Consider the following 24,274-nt stretch of genomic DNA (forward strand, 5'->3'; position numbering starts at 1 on the left):
CCGGTACTGTGACTGTTTGTCGCAACAAGCATCTCGAGGGCTGAAGGCCATATCCTGTATCCCCACATTCAACACAGTGCATGGCATGGCACATGAACTGTGTAGTACGTGGAACAGCAGGATGGTGACTGTTGCTGTAGTTAGAGGTTTTGGAGCTGGGCAGAGAGAGTGAGCAACAGTGCTTCCAGTTAAATATGTAGAATGTACGGAAGCAGCCTCTCCACACCACTGCTGGCTGAGCAGGAAGAGCAGCAGCAGCCTGGTGAGTGCCCAGGTTGTCCAGAGGAGCTAGCACATTGAATTGATTGCAAATTCATTTCCCTCTCTAGTCATTGTTAAAACATATTTCAAAAGGGAGAAAGAAGTTTCCAGTTACCCTCTGACAGTTCCACTGTGCTTGTAGCAGTAGGGATTTTTTTTTTACAAATTAACATGTAATGTATTATTTGCTCCAGGCGTACAGGTCTGTGAATCATCAGTCTTACACAACTCACAGCATTCACCATAGCACATACCCTCCCCAGTGTCCATAACCAAACCAACCTATCCCTCCCTGTCCCCTGCCCCCCAGCAACCCTCAGTTTGTTTCCTGAGATTAAAAGTCTCTTATGCTTTGTCTCCCTCCCCTGTCCCATCCTATTTCAAGCAGTAGCGATTCTTAAGGTTGTGGAATTCCTTGGATTGTCTAGCACAGTAATTCCTGCCTGGATGGATCAAAACCAGAATTCTGATGTGATAAATCTGGTCTTATGTAAGTTACCTGTGAGGCCAGAATCCTCACAACCTTTTTCTTCTTGAATATCTCCAGGGATTAGGAGCTCCCCATCTATAATGTATCACATTCCGATTTTGGACAAACATTAGGAGTCTCTCTTGTATTGTGCTGAAATCTTTCTTCCTGAAACTCTACACTTGGTGCTTGTTTGCCCCTATGGAGTGTCGCTGTCTTTGCTCTTGCCCAGATGGGACTCCTTCAGCTCTGTAAAAACTGACCATGTCTGCTGCACACACACCCTCCCCGCCCCCGCCGCCTCTTGCTTTCTTTTGGATAAACCTCTCCTGTTCTCTTGCTGTACCCCACAGGAACCATCTCCAGGCCTAGTGAGTTTTGTTTATAATTGCACTGAAATGGAGAGCACCAAATGAAACAGCCCCACAGCATGGACTGACCAATGGTTGGGGGCACTTCTCTCACCCCCCGGCTTGCCATTATTTCTTTTGATGTAGCCTGTGACCACTTTTAATTCAGTCAGTTTGCATTTGGCATAGGTTGAGCTTATGGATTAACCCAAAGCCCTCACGTCTTTCTCATTTAATCCATGTCTGCTGTAAATCTAAGTAATTGGCTTTTATAATTAAGCCTGGCATTTGTCCTGGCTCATGAGATTGTATCTTTTGGTTCCAAACCAATTCTAAGTAGGAAGCAGTAGGCTCAGAAGAGGGAGCTGTAACAGCCATACTTGGGGTTTAGGACATGGTTAGTTAGTTATTCACTGCTGTTTCCCAATTCAGGGAGCAGCAACATGTTTAGAGAACAGCACAGACGGTCTGCATTTCTAACCAAGTCGTCACTGTTCCCATTCCCTCTGTATAATGCCCCTGACATTGTGCTGAACATGTTGCCTTCATTATCTCCTTTAGTCCCCACAGCAGACCAAAGCACACCCTGCTGTGAAATCAGGGTGTGCTCTGGTCATCTGGATACATCATTCATTCGAGAATGCTTTTAAATTAAAGGAAATCTCAGATCTTAGCCCAGAGATTCTAATTCAATAGGAATGAAGTAGAAACAGGAAATGTCTTTTTCAAAAGTTTTCCCAGTGATCCAGTGCACCTGTTTGGGATAACGGTTTTAGTTAGTGGGTTATAGTTGCTTGGCTCTTGAACAGGACAGCTTGGGTCTCATTCATCTTCTCCCTGTAGAGCCTATTGCAGCAGAGGCCCTCAGGGGAAGATGGCGGAATCAAAGTTCAGATGCATAGTTAAGTGTCAGGAGTGTGGAAATGGTCCTTGTTGTGAGTCCCGAGCTTTCTGAAGGCCAGGCATGCAGCCTTCTCTGGGGCTCTGATGGCTAACCAGGGATAGGGCTTAGCCCAGGGTGACTTGGCTTACAAAGGAGTGGGGACAGCATTGTGAGATGATCAGGCGGCCTGGTCAGGCAGAGATCCTGGGTGCCTCTGCCCTTCCTGGGAAATAACGGAAATGACTGCTGTACACGAGGGTGCAGCTTAATGTTACCCAACCTTCAACTTGTCATTCACCAAAAGCCAAGTTTAAAAAATTCTTTTGGATAAAGATGGCACCTTTTAAACAGCTGTGCAAGGATAGTGTTAGAAGGGCATACTGAGGACTCAGATGGTCTCATCTTCCACTTGTCCCTGCATCCAGCAGCTTTACCATCCACAATGTGGACAGGAGACCAGTCCTGGAGTGTGGGGCAGGGAACTAACTTTCCTGGTGATGTGGGGCAGGCCTCAGACATGCCACCACCATTTTGACTAATTCTTATTTAGTAACATAATATCAGAGCTGAAATTGCCCTTATTTTAGATGGAGAAATTGGGGTCCTGAGAGGGACAGGACTTGCCCAGCGTTTACAGTGAGTCAGACACTGAGCCCAGCGTTCTTCTACCCCACCGTGCTGCTGCACCAAAGCACCCAAGATAACTAATGGCGGAATAGACTTTCATATGCAGAAACAGAGTCCCAGTATCTTTTACTGCTCATATTCAAACATTTGCCCCAGCGCTGTTTATTGGGGAGTTAAAAATTTAACTGATCTGCAACAGCACCTTTCCTAAACCAGTTTTCACACATGCTGGGGTCTGTCTACTATCCCACTGGTCTGTCCCACTTGTCCATCACAAGGCCAGTATTGTGCGGGCTTCATTGCCACTGCTGTGTCACTACATCGTGGCATCCAGTAGAGGGCATCAGATTCAGAATCAACCTACATTCTGTTAAAAAAAAAAAAAAGTTGAGATCTGAATAAGAACTTTAAAAATACATTTGTTGAGAAGGATATACTACCAAGTCTTCCTATCCTCCAGTAATAGTATATAGGTCTCCATTTATTTAGGCTTTAACACCTTTCAGCAAAGTTTAATAATTTTCTCATATACTAGAGTCATGAACATTTTTGATAGATTTAACTCCCAGTTACTTTTGGAGGTATTTTTTCTTATTACTATTATAAATAGTACTTTTTTTTCGATTTTTATTTTGCAGAATGTCATCGGTTTGATTTGATGGATGGATTTGATTTCCGTATGGATTTGATTTCTGTATATTGATCTTAAATCCAACACCTATTAATGCTTTTTTGTATTTTGTGAGTGGAAAATCACAATCTATGAAAATGAGTTTTCTTCCTTTTTGATACCTTCCCTTTACTTTTTTTGTTGTCTTAGGGCACTGGGTGGGACCTCAAGCGCAAGGAAGAGTGGTGGTGATCAGGGGGTATCAGCTCACCCTGACCCTGACTGGACTACTTCACACATTTCATTTGCTCTACATTTTCTATAAATCTACTTTGTGAGGTGAGGGTAGTTCCTTTCTATTCTCAGTCTGCTTAGAGTTTCTATAGTTCTGTTGTTTTTGTTGTTGAATGAGTATTTTTCTGAACACTTGCATCTGCTGACATCATCTAATTTTCCTTCAATCCCTTAATGATTTTTTGGGTTCTTCCACCTCCTGAAAAATGAGAAAATAATCTAAAATATAAAGGAAACCTTGAGATCCTTTTATTGTCTGTCATTGTGAGCTTCACACACACACTGGCTATTGCGTAAGAGACTAAAACCCAGAAAGGCTGCTTTCTCAGGCAGCTTCCACTTATTTGCTTTCAGGCTGGGCAGTGGACTGGACCCTGGGGGTGACAGACTGGACAGACCTGCTGGCGGACGGCGGGCCAAAGAAGTTCTACTCTGTCACATACTGGAAAGAGCAGATCCAGGGGCCAGGAACATAGGGAACCTAGAGGAAACATGATGTAGATGCCAGACTGGAGAACGGACAAGGTTGGGATCACTTTACCACCAAATCTGAGGTAGTAGTGCTACTTTCTAGTGCCCCCCACAACCAGTCTGGAAGTGGGCATACTTTTTCCTAATGGGCCTCTCAAAAAATGAAGGTAATCATTTTTACTTCCAAAAGATTGACTCCAGCAACACTGGTGAAATAAGGTGTCTCACAACAGATTTTCCGAATGGTGGATTCACCAGTGTGAATGCTTGAGCATACCCTCACCATCTAACTGCACCGAACAACTCTCTCTACTCTGCAGGGGATCCTCAGACCCAGGGAACCAGGCCTACGAGACTTACAGGGCCCTGACTCCTGTCTTCAGACCTCCACAGAGCTGTCCAGGGGCAGAACATGGAAGCGTGACCACAAAGGTGACAAACCAGGACAAGCAGCTTTAGGGAGCAAAGATGCTGACTTGGCAGAAGGAAGAACTTTCCTATTGATTCCCCTGGTGGGAGATGATTGCCCCATCACAGCAAATGGACAAAGACTTGATGACTGTCCAGCAGGAACTTCACAGAGCAGATTCATGCCAGTACTGGGCTGCTGCCTCTAAAGTCCCTGCTAGCCATGGACTATGAAGTGACACCAGCTAGAAATGCCTGGGTTTGCTTGGGAGCCAAGGTGATCAATGTAGTGTTTTGGCTCAGGACCATGGGGCTCATGGCATCGTTCCACAGGCCCAGCTGCTCTTTGCACTGTTGGCTTTGACACCATCGGTCCGTTGGGTTAACCTACCTGCTCCCCAAGAGCTGGAGAGCCCTCAGAAGCTATGTGCTCCTGCATATTTTACAAATTGGATCCTCTACTGTGGGAATGTGCCAGGAAGCAACCAGAGACTTCCAACATGAAGTTCTTATTTGTGGCTGGCATATCTGTTACCTGACTCTGCCTTCATGCACCAGTGCAGGATGAACAGGGGCTTTATTGGTGGGACTTGGGAAGCTGTGACAGAGCCCAGCATGCAGCGGTGAGGGCTTAGATAACTTCCAGGAAACAAGAGATGAGAGGACTCGCCTCAGTGGGCTCTGCTGCCTGGGGCACGTTGTCCCTTCTCAGTTCTTAGAGGCAAGTGTGCAGGAAGAAGGTTCAGCACTTCACAAACTGGTGGGTGACCTCGTAGATTCCCACAGATTCCTGAGCCTTTTCATCATAGTCAGTCCAATCCTGTGGGGGGAAAATGGCCCTGTCAGCCTCATGAGATGGTTTAGGACAGTGGGGACTATGGCACTCTGGGACTTTAAAGGCCCAGTTCAGGCTCTTACTGAGACATTCATGAATATGTATGACCTAGAACAGAGCTAGAGGCATTCTGGGCAAGTTCACTTAACTTCTCAGAGCCGCAGTTCTGTCCTCTATTAAAAAAAGGGACAAAAACAGGTTGAATATTGAAAGAAGCAAATGGGGAAACAGGTATAAATACTTAGCATCATGTCAGGCACATATAAGAGCTCAGTAAATTCCAGTTGTTGTTGTTATCAGGTGCTATGCAAACTGAAGGAGGTTTCCGTCCTCCTTTTGAAGCCTGACCACAGGCTTATTTAAGGTAGTAACATGTTCAGTAATACAACTGATTTTCATTATTCATGGTGGTTACATTCTACAAAATAACCACAAACACTGAATTAGTAAATAGTGAACCATTACTCCCAGGGGAAATACAGGGTTATGTTTTTGGAAGCCTCTGATCACATTTTCTTCAACCAATCAATATACAACTCTGTTTTGGGTAGGTTTTTGTTTAAAAACACCTTATATATAGTTGACTTATAGGCAACAGCACTAGAATTCATGCCTACACAAAGCTTATCTAACATTCATTTTCTCCATTAGGCATATCCAAGCCTTCTCACTTATGGAACACTAGATAACATTTTAGCACTATACTTGGGGCCATTTAAACACCAAAATCACCAACAAAAATAAGAAGGCAGAGTCAGCTTTCTGTTGATCTTTGTTCACCCAAAGGGTAGTTCCCACCAGGTTCCATACAGTGCCCCCACAAGGCCCCAAAGTCCTGTACCTTCTCCTGCAGATTAATATCACTGAAGACTGTCCCCGATTCCACACCCTCAGCAGCAAACCCAGCCTGGGGGGGACAGGAAGGCAGTGGTTAGTCTGGGGGAAAGGGGGCAGAGGCCTGGCCAGGGAACTGGCTCTTTTCAAACCACCTTTGGGATGGGAGGACAGAGATGCAGTGTGAGCACCTGTTCTGGAATCATGTACTTCCCAGGCCTGGCAGCCTTCCCAGTACTATAGCAGTTCCTCTCAACTAGAGCCCTGGACCAGAGGCAGGAGGTGAAGGGTAAACCTTTCCACTACCCCTGAGCTCCCAAAAGACTTGGGGCACGTCATTCCCCTCTCTGGACCTTAGTTTTGTTTAGGAGATGGGGATGAGAACGGGCTCTGGAGTCAGACAGGGGTTCAAATAACTGTTCCCATGCTTACTGTCACCCTGCACAAGCTGCAAAATCTTTAAAAAAAGTTTTCACTTGTCCAAACAATAGGATGAGTAACTTCACAGGGTTACTGTGAGGATTTAAGGAAGTACTATGTAAACGTGACCAGCACAGTGCCCAATATACAGTAGGCACTTAATAAATAACAGTTACTACCCTTAGGAGAAGTCCTAGTCCACAGTCTCTGGATAAAGCAAAGTTCTATTATTCCTGTATGAGCTCCCCACAGATAGCGGTTACGCACCTGGGGCTGGAAATCAACTGGTTCAAGGCCTCGGCATTCAAACTCTACAATTGTCTTGAACTTCTCATTGTCTTCAGCCTAGAAAAGAAGTGTGTTGATGGCGCTTGGAAAGATCTCAGTGCTGCTGCCCTTCCTGCCAAAGGGGCCCTACAACCCGTTAGCCCAGAAGGGACTCGAGAGCAACTCCTCCTCTTCTGGAAGAGGCCTGCATTGGACAGAGCTGCTGTCCCGCCTGGACAGAGCTGCTGCAGAAGAAAGACTGAGTACTAGAGTCGGCCTGCCTGGATATGATCTCAGACAGCTCTACCTCTCTTCCCAGCTAGGGCCCAAGATTGTCAGACTGGGCTGAGGTTCGCTGTGAAAATCTGAACTATGTGTAAAGTTCCTAGCTATAGTACCTGACACTGTGCTCAATAAATGGCAGATAAAGTTATCAAAATAAAAAAAATGTGAACAAGAATGTTACCCTATAAAGTTTCCAGATCTTCCCAATGGCCCGGACACTTAACTACAGCCTTTGACTAAAACTCTGCCATATTGTGAGGCAGGAGGATGACTTAAATAAAAGCCTTTGAAAAGGGGTTTTCACGTGGAACAGGCACCTCTGAGGGGGCTGGTAGAACGAGGAAATTCAAGCCTCCCTGACCCATGGGCTCAGAGATACCAAGCACCACACCCACACATTCAATCTCATTCTGTCCTTCATTGTAAAATCATTTCCTACACACCAGTCATGTGCCCAGCACAAAGGAGGCACTCTCTGTTGGTCCTGGTTTGCTTTTTGTTTGCTGGTGTGTCTCATCTGCCATATATTATTTACTTGAAAGCAAGTCCTTGTGACTTCTCTAACTTCAGAACAAAGCTGAGAATTTGGCATAAATCAGACATGTTTCAAAAATACTAAGTAAGGGGGGCCCCCTGGGTGGCTCAGTTGGTTAAGTGTCTGACTTCAACTCAGGTCATGATCTTGGGGTCCTGGGACTGAGCGCCCAGTGGGGAGTCTGCTTCTCCTTCTCCCCTACCTTCCCCCTGCTTATGCTCTCTCATATAAATAAAATCTTAAAAAAAAAATACTAAGTAATGGGTGAATATAAGTAACTACCCTTTAAACAAAGAGACTTAAAAGCACACACTCCCTCTTTCCCCTTTGGACTCATTTGTTACACAGTAATGTAAAACTAACTAGCTAAAGTCAATATCAAGGGTGCCAGAGAAGGCTCACAAGTTCCCCAGTATAGAAAGGGCAAGTGCTCCCAGAGATGGAACCTGAGTGGAAGGGTTGGGCCAGAGGTACCCTGAGCTCCCACAGCCCAGTGCTTATTAGAAAAGACACTGTAATAGCCTGATTATGAATCTTCTGCCTACCAGGCACTCAGCCAATGTATGGTGACAGAGTGAGTGAATGAGTGAACAAGTGAGTATATGAATGAATATCCCACAGAAAGTCACTCTGGTACAGACAGAACTCTAGAACCCCAACCTCCTAGCTCCCAGCTTAGATTTAATCCCACCACCTGCCACCACAGCAGGAAACTTACATTGTAAGATCTGATGGTGCTGCTCAAAATCTCTGAAATGTCAAAGAGAAGACAAAGTTGACTTGAGTCCATACGCTGCCCCCATCCTGGTGCCCATATGTGGCTCTGGGGAAAAGAGTCGGCTGCCACAGCCTGGGCATCTCAGGCCTGGGTCTACCCACAGTAACATGAGCCTGCTTTGTATCAGGAAGATGTAGCCCCAGTTGGTACAACTCAGGATTTGTGACCTGACCTACCGATGGAGTTTTCCCTCGCACAAAGCTTGCACTTCTGGACCATGGAGGCGCTGCCACGACCTCCCTTCAGTGCCACACTGTCCTGGCAAGGGTAAACAGAATCTGTAGTCACGCATTAATTAGACATGGATCCCGTCTACCACTTACTAGATAGGTGAAGAGATCAAAACCCAAACAGGGAATGCCATCAGCTACGACAAGAATCCTGAGGAGCTTCCTGAGATTGAGAGAGGGACTCCCCTTGATTTGGAACTCTGCCTCACATTCCGAAGAAGCCTGTTCTTCCCAGTGTTGACCATACTAATGGCTGCCCTTCCAAACCACAAAAAGCAGGGTCCAAAGACCTGAGAGATCAGGGCCACTGGTTCCTTCCCCAAATCCCTGAGGAGAGGCCTATATGTGTTTGTATGTGGGTATGGTGGTAGGGGGAGTAGTTACCATTAGCCGAATATACTGCCACTTCTCTGAAACCTCACCACAGTTGCCACATTTCATCTTGGGGGAGGAAAAAGAAAATTAGTAAAGTAGTTTAGCTCAGTCGGGCAGACAGGGGAAAGGCAAGAAAGTGTGACGTAGGCAGGCTCAACCTATCTTCCCATCAACTACCGCACCTCATCCTTAGAACAGCCCCACCAAGGACATAACCAAAATTTCTCTCTGGGCAAAGAACAGGTTAGGGTTTCTCCTGCTGCTGCGCCCACCCTCCTCTAAGAAGTACCGTCTGGCTGGAAATTCAAGGCTCCTGTAGTACCGAGATGGTCTCAACAGCGCCAACCCCCACCCCTTCTTGAGTCTGGAACTTCCCTTGTGTTCTCACAGGCCTTGTAGGTTCCTAGTAAAAGTACTTATCACTGTTGTTACTCTATTTCTCTGTCTTCTCCGCTAGACTCTGTGCTTTTTGAAGTGGAAGAACATCAACTTCTCAAATAAACCCCGGTACTTGAGCTTCAAAATATTTGGTAGTAAAGGTGGCGAGAAAGCTTCCTAAAAGGAATAGAGCTATTGCCAGGATCTGAATGATGCTGGGGTTTGGATGAGAAGGGAAACAGATGATGATCTGGAAGAGTTAAGGCCGTCTGTAGACGGAGCCACCAGAGTACCAAATTCACCAGTATGGGGTGGGGAGGATGGAGGAAGCCACGATCAAAACTAAAGGGATTTCACAGTAAATAAAGCCTGATCAACTAAAACAGAAGGTGAAATTCGCCTCCTTACTAAACAATCCCAAGGCCCCTTCAAGTAGTCTCTCTTTTTCTGTTTTCAAAACAAAATATTTCACGGAGGAAAAATTACAAAAGGATCTCCGAGATGTTAGTAATTAAGAACTAACCAATAGGGGCACCTGGGTGGCTCAGTGGGTTAAAGCCTCGGGTCATGGTCCCAGGGTCCTGGGATGGAGCCCCCCATGGGCTCTCTGCTCAGCAGGGAGCCTGCTTCCCCCTCTCTCTGCCTGCTGCTCTGCCTACTTGTGATCTCTGTCAAATAAAATCTTTTAAAAAAATTTTTAAAAAAGATTTATTTATTTATTTATGTGATAGAGAGCACAAGTAGGCAGAGAGGCAGGCAGAGAGAGAGGGGGAAGCAGGCCCCCCGCTGAGCAGAGAGCCCGATGCGGGGCTCGATTCCAGGACCCTGAGATCATGACCTGAGCCGAAGGCAGAGGCTTAAACCGCTGAGCCACCCAGGCGCCACAAATAAATAAAATCTTAAAAAAAAAAAAAAAAGAACTAACCAATACATTTAGAAAAGCGAACAAATTCTATTCAGGAAAATACCACTTGGCGGTTACACATGTCCGTTCTTAATGGTTTGAGACAAAGCTGCTCTCCGAGCCGCACTTCGGCACCGAAAAACTCTCTCTAGGCCCGGCCCCCTGGCGCTCCGCCCCCTTCCGGAACCTCGCAGTGCCTACCTCCCCACCGTTGCCCCTCCCTTCTCCCACCTAGGGTCCCGTCCAGTCGCACCTTCAGGTACCACCGGAAGTCCTCACCCAAGGGGCGGAGGTTGGTGACATTCTCCAGCGTGGCTTTGAACTGTAGCGCAATTTTCTGTGGAGGGAGTGCCAGAGCAAGTGCATGAACCGCGCCTGCGCAGTCCTACCGAGCCCCGGCCCTGCCCCTCCTAGATTCGAGCTCTGCCTCCCCACTCCTCAGCGCGAGCCCACTTCTTTCAGTCCCTCCTGGCATGAACTCCCGCCTCCCAGGTCCTCACCACCTCCCCGTCCCTGCCCTGGCGGCACTTTGCCTGCGCCTCACCCCCATAGTGGCTCGGCTCGGCCCAGCACCAACCGGGCTGGCGAAAGCTGCCGCCGCTACTTTCCGGCCGGTCGTAAACGTGGGCGACGCCGGCGCACGGGGTGCGGTCCTCCGGCGTGCGTCCCTCCGGCGTGCGTCCGGCGGGGGAGAGGGCGGGGCGTTCACGCGCGGCGGTTAGCATCCCGGGATTTTTTTTTTCTTTCGTTAAGTGCCTGTGGAGGTCGCAATTAGTAGGAGGTCGCCGAAGCCTGCTTCCAGATCCTTGCTGAACGCCGATCTCGTGCCGGCACTATGCTAGTCTGAGGGATACCGTAGCAAGCACAGTCCTTGCAGGAAAGCTCTGCCACGGCTTCCTCCTGCCCCTCAGTTCTTTCCTGACTCTTCACTACTCGTTCTTCTCTCACCCAACTGCTTGGTCCCTGCTTGCCTTCTGAGGCTTCTTAGATCGCGTCGGTTCCGCCTGCATGCGACCAGCTTCGCAGATTTAGGGGATGGGGTCCAGGGCACATCTGAGACCATAAGGAAGCTGTGTTTCAAGGAACAGCTTATTTGCGACAATTACCGCCTTTGAGGTTCTCACGGCCTTTTAAAAATTGGAGTTACTATTCTTGTCTACTTTACCACCAGCTTAACTTCATTGCCCCAGGTACCTTTCTATAGAGGGGAATACACTGGATTTAGGAACCCTGACATCTCTGGTCACAGATCCCGACCTAAGCTGCTGCTCTCTTTGAAGGAGGCAGCGTGTGTATAGGGGCAGGGATTGCAGGGAACACTGGCCTAGGTGTCAAAAGACAGGACACGTCCCAGTCTGGCCTGTCTTTTGGGATGTGAGCTTATTCTAATCATCTCCCCACAGATGAGATTTACCAAGCCCAGTTCCTTTCAGCACCCACAATCTGGTCAACCGGCAATTTGCCGAAGGAAGCAGTGCAATTTAGTTTAGCAGCAAGGAAAATTCCTACAGATCTACTCACAAATTCCCACACTGTCCAAACCAGCTAGGTCTCAGTTCCTAATGACTGTTGGTATTGATTTTAAGATGGATTATTAGAAAACTTCCTGAGGAATATATTGTACTAAAGCAAAATGTTATCCTTCATACTGAAATACCTACAGATGTATCTATAAAAGAGGACTTTAAAAAACCCCAACCTCAAGTCTCTCTCTATATATAGAGATATAATATATATATACATATTATATCTCTACCCAATTCTCTCTCAATAAAGGTGGAGGGGAAAACACTTCACACCTAAAAATTTAGCAATACTTCACTAATATAAAATACCCAGTGCTCAAATTTCTGTAATGATGTCAATTTTTTTTGAATCATGATCCAAATAGGGTCCGAACAGTATACTGATTATGTGTTTCTTAAATCTCCCTAAAAAAATTTTTTTAATATTTTATTTATTTATTTGACAGAAAAAGATCACAAGTGGGCAGAGAGGCAGGCAGAAACAGAGAGATGGGTAAACAGGCTCTCCGCTGAGCAGAAAGCTCGATGCAGGGCTTGATCCCAGGACCCTGGGATCACGATCTGAGCCGAAGGCAGAGGCTTTAACCCACTGAGCCACCCAGGCGCCCTTAAATCTCCTTTAATCTACCTGTTCCCACACCACCTCTATTTATTTTATGTTTGCAATTTTGTTTGTTGAAGAAGTCAGATCCTCTGCCCTGGATTTTCCTTTGGATATTGATAAGATTTCTATTGCATTTTCTTTCTCTTTTTTTAATCTATTGTATTTTCTAACATTTCTCTCTATTCTCTTATTCCTGTAAATTGGTGGTTATAGCTACAGTGATTAATAGATTTTTGGCAATACTTCAGATTGGATGTTAGTGTTTTAAAAAATATTGAGGAGAGTTCACATGTTTAGGTCTTTATAAAATAACAAAAAAATGCATTTTGCTATATATTTATTAAAGACAGTCATTTATGGTTTATAAAAAAAAAAATATTGCCCTGATATACACAAAGACTTCCTGATAATGGTAATTAAAAACAGGTACTCCCAACCCCCCTTGTGTCCACACCAGTTTTCAATCTAGATTGGCTTAATCTTGAAGTGTAATCCAATAAGACTGAAGACCAAACACTTCAGGTCCTGGACAAGATAATAAAATACTCGTAAGCCTTCTGGATCCCTATAATGCAAAAGGAAAAACATGTTTAAAGAGCTGGAAAAAAGTGGCAAAAATACAAAAACATTAACTCAGATTAATTTACATAAAGGTATTTATAGAACTAAAACTTTAAAAACCACCAAGTGCCCATAAAGAAGGAAAAGGCTATGTGTTATATATTAAACAGGGAAGACAGTTACACCCAGCATGTACTAAAAGTGAGCCACAGAGAAGGCTGGATGGCTCAGTCAGTTAAGGTTTAACTCAAGACCTCAGCTGAGACCAAGAGTCAGTCCACAGCCATCCCACTGAGCCATCCAGGCGCCCCCAGAGGTTACCAAATTCTAAGGACTCTTTGTAGCATAAAGACTCATGTCTCAACTTTATAATTTTCCCTACTCACAACATGAATTTTTAAGTTTGTATTCCATTTTTTTAAAGGATTTTATTTATTTGGGGTGCCTGGGTGGCTCAGGGGTTGGGGCCTCTGCCTTCGGCTCAGGTTGTGATCCCAGCATCCTGGGTTTGAGCCCTGCATTGGGCTCTCTGCTTGGCCGGGAGTCTGCTTCCCTTCCTCTCTCTCTGCTAGGCTCTCTGCCTACTTACCATCTCTGTCTGTCAAATAAATAAATAAAATCTTAAAAAAAAAAGATTTTATTTATTTGACTGACAGAGATCACAAGTTCAAGATCACAAGATCTTAGACAGAGAGGCAGGCAGACAGAGCAGGGGAAGCAGGCCCCCCGCCGGGCAGAGAGCCAGCTTTGGGGCTCAATCCCAGGACCCTGAGATCATGACCTGAGCCGAAGACAGAGGCCCAACCCACTGAGCCACCCAGGTGGCCCTTAGGTTTGTATTCTAAATAATTTCAAGTTTCACCACGGTCAGAGTATAAGATGTGCTAGTGTGAATGGCCAACTCTGAAAAGCTGTTCAGATAGACCCAATGATTCTACAGTTTATCTCAGGCACCTGTTCTGGCATATTTCATTTTCTGTTCTGGCCAGGTTCTTATTTTGGCTACTCCTATGACACTACTCTGCATGTGTGTCACTGAGAAACTGTGTGGAACAGTGCCTAAATAAAACATGAAAAGCAACAGGACAAAGCCCTGGAGAATAATCTAACAAAGCCCTGGAGAATAATCTAAAGTTTCTCTCTATTGATGATGACAACAAAGTTGGCCCCTTCTTTTTTTTTTTTTTTTTTTTAAGATTTATGCCTTTTAGAGAGAACAAGTAAGAGAAACCATTTATTTTTTAAATATCTTTTCAGTGTTCCAGAATTCATTGTTTATGCACGACACCCAGTGTTCCATGCAATCTGTGCCTTCCTTAATACCCACCACCAGGCTCACCCAACCTCCCACCGCCCTCCCCTCCAAAACCCTCAGATTGTTTTTCAGAGTCCACAGTCTCTCATGGTTCATCTCCCCCTCCAATTTCCCCCAACTCCCTTCTCCTGGGAGAGAGATTCTTAAGCAGACTCTGCACTGAGTGCAGAATCTGACATAGGACTTGATCTCATGACCCTGAGATGAGCTGAGCTAAAACCAAGAGCTGGACGCTTAACCCACTGAATTACCCAGGCACCCCTGACCCCTTCTGTCTTGTATTTATACCAGATCTTACCATTATGGTTCCAATTTGGTTAAGGGTTTCCTATTGGTCTGTTTCAAAACAGACACATCTGGCTATAAGGGTCATACATACTTACTTGGATTGATTGACATCAATAAGAGAACCAATTTTTGATGTTGTGAAAGATATGTGTTCATCTCCGATGACAATTTCAAGCTCCTAGAAACATTTAAAAAAACTAAGTCAAGCCAAGTTGGATTTTCCATCAACCACACAGAAGATATACCACCTGTCAAATCACACCAACTCTACAATATAAACAAGACCAGTTCACTCTACCCACTAACTTATACTGGCTCTAGAAACAAAAAGAGAAATTAAATATTGATTTAGTCCTTGAGTAGCTCATACTTTTATTAGAGGAAGATGTGTTTGTGAGACTCTACCATTTCTGGGATTTGGAAGGATTTACAAGTTTTATATAGGAGTTTTCATTGTTAAGAAAGTGGAGTAAAAAAAAAAGAAAACACACAAAAAAAGAAAGTGGAGTAACATGTATACATTTTGTGTTTGTGTTTTATAAATACCAAGAATCTAACCTTTCTGGGCAACATGGGACAAGGAGCAGTCTAGACCTTGGGTTTGATCCCAGCTTTGTCACTATCAGCTACTCACTGTTGCACCTCCATTTCTAAAGAGTGATGCAAGTAGCATAAATCTTTAAAAAATTTCTATGGGGGTGCTCACTGTGTACCAGCTATTGTTCTTGGTGCTTGGGACAGATCAGCAAAATCAAAGGTCTGTGTCCTTGTAGAATTTACAATTTAGTGAGTCCTACTTCTTTTTTCTTCATTTTTTCCTATTTCTTTTTGATTTATAGTTTTCAATGATGAAAAGAATTCTAAGAGAAAATATAGAAAACTATGAAACCAATGTTCTTAACACCCGGGTGTGAAAATGTTAATAGTTTGTCAGATTTTTTAAATAAATAAAATATTACACATACAGAGTTAGGTCCACCTCCAATTCCATTCTCCCTCCCGCATCCTGGAAGTTCAGGTGTATTCTTTACCACTCATGTTTTTAGATTTGGTAGTATGTTTTAAGATTTTTACATAAATGATCATACTCTATGCATCCTTTTGCTTTTTTCATTCAACACTGTTTTTGTAAGTGATCTAGTTCATTAGTTTTAAATTCTTTAGAATATTCCATTTATATCCTTATTGAAGCAGACTTAAGTTCCCAATTTATTGTACTATAAACAACGTGGTGAGAATATTCTTCTATGCATCTCCTTGTATGCATGTGAAAATATCTCTAGGGGTGTTCCTAGAAGGAAGGTATAAGGTTTTTTCAATTTTGCCAGTTACTACCAAATTATTTCCTAAAGTAGTTGTACTGATGTTATTCCACTAGTATGTTAAGATCCCCTTTTTCTTTCTCATATCCTTTTTGAAACTTGATGCCCCCTACCCCTATTTTTTGCTATTCTAATGGGTCTGAAATGGTATATCATTATTTTCCTAACGTTCACTTTTCAAAATGTAGATATTTATTGGCTATTTGTTTTCCTAGTTCTGTAAATTGCCTATGCAGAACCCTTACACATTCTGCCACCGGGTTGTCTTTTATTTTTTTCCAGGTTATCTTTTTATTAAGTTGTAGTTCTTGATATATTCTAGATATAAACCCTTTGCCAGATAGGTTTTGCAAATATCTTTCTTCAGTCTGTGGCTTATCTTTCAACTTTATCATAATGTCTTTAGCTAAACAAAAGTTTTAACTTTAAAAGTCAAATTTATCAATCTTTTCCCTTGAGGAATTTAAAATATTCTTTCTCTACCCAAAATAATAAAAGATAGTCTGTATTTTCTTTTATGTTTTAAAATCTTGTTTTATTTCTACAAATGGTCTAACTTAAAAATATTCTATAAACATACTGCCAATTGATATAATTTTTTAAACAATCCATCCTTTTTCTATTAATTTGAAAGTTCACCTCTCTCATACCCTACTCTGAGTTGCCATATATTCATGGGTTTGTTTCTGGGCTCTCTACTCTGCTCCACTGTTCACTGGTCAATTCTGAAGCAACACCACAGTACAGATGACTGTACCTTTTCAAGAAATCTTCTGAATTATCTTGGTTACTCTTGTCCCTCTGATCTTCCATGAATTTAATGCTCTCTTAGGCTTCAGGAAAAATCTTGTTGTGATTTTGATTTGAATTGCAATGAATTTATCAATTATTTTAATAAAATGGATATAATAATTGAGTCATTCCATCCATAAAAATGATACAGATTTTTAGTTCTTTTATAAAGCCTTTTTAAGTTTCAGACATCTTATTAAATTTACTCCCAAGTTCTTTATAAGCTTTTGTTGCTATGATGAATGGGATTCTGTTGTGGTAACCTCATCCAGTAGGCTGTTGCTAGTGTAGAGAAGTACGCCCTGTTCTCTTCACTGGGCTACTAGGTTTGTCATATGAGCTAATAGAGCTGAAAATTAACGGTAAGGCAAAATACATAAATATGATTTTATTGAGATCCTGTGGACATAAAGAAAAAGTTAACTTTAGAAAGTACGGAGGATGGGATTTTCTTTTCACTCTTCCTCAAGAGTTAGACTAGGTATTTATCCAAAGGATAGAAAAATAGTGATTCAAAGGGGCACATGCACCCCAATGTTTACAGCAGCAATGTCCACAATAGCCAAACTATCAGAAGAGTCCAGATGTCCATCGACAGATGAATGGATAAAGAGAATGTGGTGTGTGTGTGTGTATGTATATGTGTATATATATGTATATATGTACACCCCACATATATATACACACACATTATATATATACATATAGTCACACACACACACACACATATATATAAAGGAATAATACTCAGCCATAAAAAGGATGAAATCTTGCCATTTGCAGTGATGTAGATGGAGCTAAGAATTATGCTAAGCAAAGTAAGTCAGAGAAAGACAAATACCGTATGATTTCACTCATATGTGCAGTTCAAGAAACAAAACAGATGAACATTTGGGGAGGGAAGGAAAAATAAAAGAAGATAAAAACAGAGAGGGAGATAAACCATAAGAGACTCTCAACTATAAGGAACTATAAGGAACCCCTCCAGGGTAACTGAGTGATGGCATTAAGGAGGGCACTTGATCTACTGAGCAGTGGGTGTTACATGCAACTGATGAATTACTAAATATTACTCCTGAAACTAATAAAACACTATATGTTAACTAAGTTGGATTTAGAGTTAAAAAAAAAAAATTGACCCACCCTTTTGAGATGAATTAGGAATTAACTTATATGGGTTTTTAATATCAATTTAATAAATGTAATTATTGAGCTTTTACTATACATGGGTACTATTTTAGTCACTAGAGATATAGCACTGAAAAAAACAGGTAAAATCCTTGTATTGAAGGAGCTTGCAGGGTATATGCAAATGTGTTGTAGTGGTGGAGGAAAAGGGATAAAGAAAAGCAAACAAGACAATTTCAGACAATAACAGATGACACAAAGAAAATAAAACATTAAAAAAAGGGGGAGGGGCAATTTAGATTAAATGGATTGGCAAGACATCACCGAGGAAGTGATGTTTAAAACCTGCAATGATAGGGGCGCCTGGGTGGCTCAGTTGGTTGGGCGACTGCCTTCAGCTCAGGTCATGAGCCCGGAGTCCCGGGATTGAGTCCCATGTCGGGCTCCCAGCTCCATGGGGAGTCTGCTTCTCCCTCTGACCTTCTCCCCTCTCATGCTCTCTCTCTCTCTCACTCTCTCTCTCAAATAAATAAATAAATAATCTTTAAAAAAAAAAAAAATAAATAAATAAAACCTGCAATAATAAAGACAATGTTAGATAGAACATTCCAGGCAGGATGCAGCAAATGTAAATGTCCTAAACTAAGAACAACAACCTACGTATGTCTGAAGAAGAGAAATAAGGTCAGTGAGGTCTGAACACAGTAAAAGATTATGAAAATGGTAGAAAATAAAGTGGGAGTTCAGATTTTATTTTATTTTTTAAGATTTTTAAAAATTTGACAGAGAGAGAGAATGCACAAGCACGGGGAACAGCAGGCAGAGTGAGAATAGGCTCCCCGCTGAGCAAGAAGCCTGATGCAGGACCCTGGGATCATGACCAGAGCCAAAGGCAGATGCTAACCGACTAAGCCACCCAATCATCCTGGATTTTATTTTAAATGTAGTGGGAAGGCAATGGAGAACTTAAAATCAGTGGACTACATCGACATTTTAAAAAGATTAGTCTGATTTCAGGATGGAAAAACAGGCTTTACAGGACAGAAGAAAAAAGGATATCAATTACAAGTCTAGATTAGGAAGGTAGCAGCTGAGGTAGAAAGAAACAGCTTCCCCGTTAACACAGTCAAATATGACAGTGGTTTTTATTTTAATTACAATAATGGTGTTCAGAATAAATATATAAGCCATGAATTTAAACACATATACCTAGCCACTTGCATGACTTTCCTTCTCTTAGATTGCTGAAATAACCATGTTCTATTTCTCTTTGTATATTCACAATACTTTGTCCACAGCAGTTATTCAGTAAGTGAGGTGGGCAGCAAAACCTTTGAGCAGGGCTGAGGGGAGAGGCACATGAGGAAATCCAGGGCTGGATCTAGGTGGTCAGAAGTACCACTGGCTCTCTGTTCCTCTCTGTGGGATTACTGCTTCCTTAGATAAAAGTGCTGTAATCTGCTTTGTGTATGTCCCCCTCAGCCCACGAATTCAGTTGTATGCAGGGCAGTAAAACTCATCTTAGTTGTAAGATTTCTGCACTATAGGACAGTTGCTAAAACACTCACCTGCCGGCCCACTCGGTCAGGGGGAGGCCACAAGGCATCATCCTCTTTGGTAATTTCACTATCATCAATTATTCTCTTCAGTTCCTCCATTACACTTTTATGTACATAAGCCTGAAAGCAAATTTAAAAATGGAATTAAGCTGTACCCCTAAGCAAGTGTTCTCAGATAGTGATACAAGATTTAAAAAAAAAAAAAAAAAAAAAAAAAGCCCCTCCCTAAAAACTAGTTTCTAGTACCTCTGTAAGGAGCGATGGCATTCAGCCGTGAAGAGGGCAAGGCCAGAAGTGCCCAGTGACTACACCTCAGACCTCATCTGTTTCTACTTCTTGGGACATGCTGTTCACTTGGACCTTTTCCTTGCTTACAGACCCAACTCACACTTGAACCCAGAACAAAAGATCTGTGAGAAACTCTGGTTATTCCTAACTAGATGACATGCTTATGAAGAGCAGAGACATGTCTTTTAAAATACCTTTTGCGTATTAGTTCCCATTAAAGAAAATATAAGGAGGCTGACATGTGTGGGTAAATATAAAACCGAATGCTAGTTAAACATAATAGTCTGAAAATATATTGACAAGACATTTTCAAATGCGACAAAGTGGTTGAAAGGAAAGAGAAGCCTTGATGAAGCCTCAACAGTGTGGCAGAAGTTATACAAAATGGAGCACATGGACTTGACGGAGGCAGGCACGGCTTTGAGCTCCCACTCTATCTCTTGCTAGCCAGGGAGAGGTGACCTTGAATAAGCCTCATAATTAATATCTGGGGGCTCACTGTAAAGGGTATATAATACTACCCATCAAACAGGCTTACACTCAGGGTTACATAAAATCGTATGTGTATAAAATACCAAGTGCCATGCCTGGCATCTAACATGCATTCAATGATGTGAACTGCTTTCCCACGCTCCCTTACCCTTCTCAAACGCAAATTAAAGAGCTCTAGTGAAAGCTATGCACCAGGGAATATACCAAACACTTTGAGTATAATGTATTTAATTCTATGACAGGACTGGACAGTGGGAGATAGGTTTTGTTATTTGTTTCTGCAGACAAAGAACAGGGAATTTGCCCAAGGGCACATAGTAAGTAGCAGATTCAGGGTTTAAACCAAGTTTGCAAGACTTTAAATGATTACCAGTAAGTGATTCAGCACTGTTAAAGAAAATATAAACTGAAAGATATGAGAAAAATTTTAGAAGGTTTCTACAGATACGTCAATACTTCTCTTCTTTTTCAATACTACTCCCGGAAAGAACAAAAACAAGACAAAAGGCTAAACTGTAGTAAAAGAAACGCTCTCAAAAGGCTCATTACCTCTTTTCTGATCATGACATCATTTTTGTAATTGCTGTTGTTGGCATATCTCAATTTCCCTATAAGAAACAAAAAACCAAATTCAGTGTATATTAAAAACATATGAAGAAAGTGTCATTAGCTCACAAGGCTATCAGCTGTTGCTTAAAATGTATCCCAGCTTTCCCTTCAGTGTCTACCAGATTTACTATCTGTGCTCTGGTGTTCCAACAAGAGCAGTCTTTTCAGTTCTTCGCTATTAAATAGCCTCATAGCCGAAAATACTGCTGACACTGAATTAGAATCTTGCAAAAGGCAGCTCAGGTATGATTAAAGAACACAAGTAGACTCTTTTGTGACTCTGGCAAATCATATCTCTGCAGGTTAATGTCCTCAGTTGAAAACAGGGAGAGTGATGGTAACTTACTAGCATACACGGCCTCCTGAGGTTCAAATGAGTTGTGAAAGGAGTTTGAAAACTGTAAAATGCTGTTTACATACTATTCATGTGACCATGCAACAGTCTGAACTATTCCTGTGATGGAAAAGTTGTGATTTTATTATTAAGCATATTTGGTATACAAGGCCCTTTGTGTGTAGGTGCATCCACAAGGCTAATCTAGGTATATGCTGGGTATGAAGGAAAAGATAAAAGGAAATAGATGAGTTTTTAACCTCAGAATAGAAGGCACACATGTAAACACACTATCTTGTCACCATTTGTTTATAACCTGGGTCTGTCAGATTCATCTTTGTGCTCCCATTTAATGAGAGTTTTCTGTCATCTTTGATTCCTTTTCCTTCACCACAGTGGCCCTTCCCCCAGATCTTATCAAACAGCAAAGTCATATTGGTTCTACCTCCAATAGTATCCTAAATCCTTCTATCTGCTTTGACTGCCCCCCTAGTTCGAACCAACTTCCTTTTTGTCTTGACAACTATAACTGTCTCTTAATAAGCAGCCCTCTCTCCACCCTTGCCCATTCTGCACCCAATGATTAGAATACTTTTTCAGGAAGAGGTCACATCTTTCTCTCTTTAAAACTTTCCATTTGCTTCCTGCTGCATTTAGAATAAAATCCAAACTCTTTGTCATGGCCTATAAAGACCTACATGGTGTCCCCCTGCTTATTGATCTGACATTGTCTCCTACAATTCTCCTCAGAGCTCACTACTTCCTCAGCCATACTGGCCACCGGAAACATGCCTACTAGCTCATTCATGCCCTACAGCCTTAACCCTTCTTACTCTCTCTGTCCAGAATGCTCTTCTTCCTGAGCTTCACAAGCCTGGTTCCTTCTTGTCAGTCAGGGTTCAGTTCAAACACTACGTTTTCAGAGAGCGCGCCAGTGGTCATTCTGCTTAAAAAAGCAGCCCACCAACAATTATTCCATCATTTTGTTTTATGTTCTGACCACTGGTAACTATCGGGCATTTTTTGTTTATATCTCTCCCAGCACCAGAATATACGTTCCATGAGAGGAAGCTTGTCTGTCGTTCACTCCTGGATCCCAGATTGTGGAAAAGAGCCTAGTACGAGGTAGGTAGGCAATGTTTCCTGCGTGAAGCATTCTAATAAAAAAAAAAAAAAGTCATCAAATAGAAGTCCCTGCACATGGAAAGAACCAGTGGAGCGATCACAGGAGTGATTCTTTCTGATCCGCGCTGCAGTCATCAGTCCCTTCCTCTTCCAGCTCCTCGCACATTCCGGAATCCCGGCCTCCCCATTCGCCCGACCTCAGGCCCAGTCCTTGCTCCCCGGGTGCCAGGGGCCGCTCTTACCGTCGGGTCGGAACTCAAACTCCAGGAACTCGTGGCCGAATTTGCCCTTGTGACCCACGTAGTAACGCAGATAAAAGTCACTCTCCATGGTTCATAAGGAGGGAACCGAGACGAAACTTTACCAGCAAGCCACACCGTCGCTATTTGCGCCCAACACTGACGTCTCCCTGGGCGCGCGGAAGTGACGTTAAGGCAAGGCCGTCGGCCGCGGCGAAGCTGCCCAGGTCTCCCCCGCTCCCGGAAGTGGGGGCAACTTTGGCCCATTACCCGGCGGAAACAAGGCTCCTTTCACCCGAAGGCGGGATCAGTGCAGCCCCGCCTCCTCAGCCCCAGGCGGGAATAGGGCTGAAGCTCGGCCTCGGAGTTTGCACCAAGCTTGGAGCGGCGGGTTTTCTGGCTCGACATCCATTTAAATACACCTGACTTGGAGTCGGACAAAGCTGATAACCGCCTCCGGACCTAGGTCTCAATAATAAAATGGGGTTAAATGAGCCGACCTCACGGAAAAAAAAAAAGAAAAAAAAAAAAGTTAAGTGACCTGATTCCAAGGAACTCAGCACATGCTGTGTCAAAAATTGGCTGCAACTGAACTTTGCTGTTTATGGACTAGTTCAGGGAAACCTTTGGAGATTGTCATTTCCCTGGAACTAACTTATCTCCCATTTTATCTCTTTTACTTTTTATTTCTGCCTTTCCCTTTCTACTTCACTGATCTCTAGAGTAGGTGCTGTGAGTAGAAGTTAAACGGAATATTTAATTTCCCATTCTCATTTTCTATGCACTGCTTACCAAGCAGTGATTCAGAGTCCTGGCTGCACAATGGAATTGTTTGGGAACATCTTAAAAATACTGATGCTTGAGGGACCCTGGGTAGCTCAGTTGGTTAAGCGTCTGCCTTCTGCTGCATAGCGATCCCAGGGTCCTGGGATTGAGCCCCTCATCTGGCTCCCTGCTCAGGGGGGAGTCTGCTTCTTCTTCTCCCTCTGCCTTCCACTCCCCCCACTTGTGCTCTCTCTCTCTTTCAAATAAATTTATAAAAACAAAAACCAAAACAAACAAACAAAAAAAAAAAAACACAAACAACAACAACAACAAAAACCTGATGCTTGGGCCATACCCCAAACCAATTAAGCAAGTTCTCTTGCAGTGAACCTAGGCGTTGGTATGTTTTTGCAAAGCACCCAGATGAGCTGCAGTTGAGGACTGATGCCCAAGAGGCCCTTGTCTTTTCAGGCCAAAGTGGTTGACCTCTATGAAGTCTTTCTGGCTGTGGAAAATTTTTCCTCCTTGAGTAGGCAAAGGACAATCAAAATTCTAATTATTAGAAGACTGCTTTAGCTCATTGAAGTTCCAGCCAGAGCGGGGAATGAAATCAGTTCTAGAGACAGGGCTGAGATGGCATCATTCTTGGGGCCTGGCTACTCAAACTGTATACTGTTCTGTATAGAGGACAGTGGTCTCTTGATTCTCACTCCCATTCTTACCAGTACTCCTCTTCTCCCCCTCCCCAAAATAATTGGTAGCACAGTGTAGAGTAGGTGTGACGGGGGGAAAAATCATGGGAAGCTTGTGTTAAAATAATCCTTGTGCAACTTGATTCACTGTGACTAAAGATGAACTGATTAACTTTTTGGACCTCAAGTTTATCTTTAAAATGAGAAAAATAATGTCATACATCTGGAAGGGCTGTTGTAAGGATAGGAAGCAATATCTTGGAAATTGTGAAAATACTTTGCAAACTGTAAATTGCTATTAAGCCATAAGGTATTTTATTAAAAAAAAAAAATACTCGGGGAGGCCTAAGTGGCTCAGTCAGTTGAGCATCAAACTCTTAATTTGGGCTCTGGTCATGATCTTGAGGTCCTGGGATCAAGC

At 43.1% G+C, this 24,274-nt stretch overlaps 2 protein-coding genes across 7 annotated transcripts; both read right to left on the minus strand.

Annotated features, from left to right (window-relative positions):
* Positions 1-3,721: 3,721 nt before the first annotated feature.
* CZIB (CXXC motif containing zinc binding protein) lies at positions 3,722-10,909 on the minus strand. Of its 6 annotated transcripts, none has more exons than XR_009344974.1 (9): positions 10,759-10,909; positions 10,468-10,551; positions 8,942-8,998; positions 8,504-8,585; positions 8,268-8,299; positions 6,730-6,807; positions 6,050-6,115; positions 4,909-5,193; positions 3,722-3,975 (listed from the first exon to the last, which is right to left on the minus strand). XR_009344974.1 is itself a non-coding variant. In XM_059134997.1 (8 exons), exons 2-8 carry the CDS (start codon positions 10,515-10,517, stop codon positions 5,116-5,118), a joined length of 417 nt encoding a protein of 138 aa, XP_058990980.1. In that variant the 5' UTR covers positions 10,518-10,551; positions 10,759-10,909; the 3' UTR covers positions 3,722-5,115. The 6 variants fall into 6 exon arrangements, 4 of the variants coding, with proteins under 4 accessions (XP_058990980.1, XP_058990977.1, XP_058990979.1 ...); XR_009344973.1 differs by having other exon boundaries at positions 4,326-5,193; XM_059134997.1 differs by having other exon boundaries at positions 3,722-5,193; positions 10,494-10,551.
* Positions 10,910-12,664: 1,755 nt separating this feature from the next.
* MAGOH (mago homolog, exon junction complex subunit) lies at positions 12,665-22,589 on the minus strand. The gene is made up of 5 exons (XM_059137079.1): positions 22,400-22,589; positions 20,639-20,697; positions 19,319-19,429; positions 14,604-14,686; positions 12,665-12,909 (listed from the first exon to the last, which is right to left on the minus strand). Exons 1-5 carry the CDS (start codon positions 22,485-22,487, stop codon positions 12,810-12,812), a joined length of 441 nt encoding a protein of 146 aa, XP_058993062.1. The 5' UTR covers positions 22,488-22,589; the 3' UTR covers positions 12,665-12,809.
* Positions 22,590-24,274: the final 1,685 nt, after the last annotated feature.

This window comes from Mustela lutreola, chromosome 10 (assembly GCF_030435805.1).
Source record: "Mustela lutreola isolate mMusLut2 chromosome 10, mMusLut2.pri, whole genome shotgun sequence".
Classification (NCBI taxonomy): Eukaryota; Metazoa; Chordata; class Mammalia; order Carnivora; family Mustelidae; genus Mustela; species Mustela lutreola.

Excerpts from the sequence above, each read along its gene's own strand:
- CZIB (XM_059134994.1), bottom strand. Across the intron at positions 6,116-6,729 it reads CAGTTGATTTCCAGCCCCAG|GCTGGGTTTGCTGCTGAGGG; the intron begins GTGCGTAACCGC and ends TGTCCCCCCCAG. Across the intron at positions 5,194-6,049 it reads ATATTAATCTGCAGGAGAAG|GATTGGACTGACTATGATGA; the intron begins GTACAGGACTTT and ends TTCCCCCCACAG.
- MAGOH (XM_059137079.1), bottom strand. The coding sequence starts at position 22,487 with ATGGAGAGTGACTTTTATCTGCGTTACTACGTGGGTCACAAGGGCAAA. Across the intron at positions 14,687-19,318 it reads CTGACCGAGTGGGCCGGCAG|GAGCTTGAAATTGTCATCGG; the intron begins GTGAGTGTTTTA and ends AAATGTTTCTAG. Across the intron at positions 12,910-14,603 it reads ATTGATGTCAATCAATCCAA|GGATCCAGAAGGCTTACGAG; the intron begins GTAAGTATGTAT and ends TTTGCATTATAG.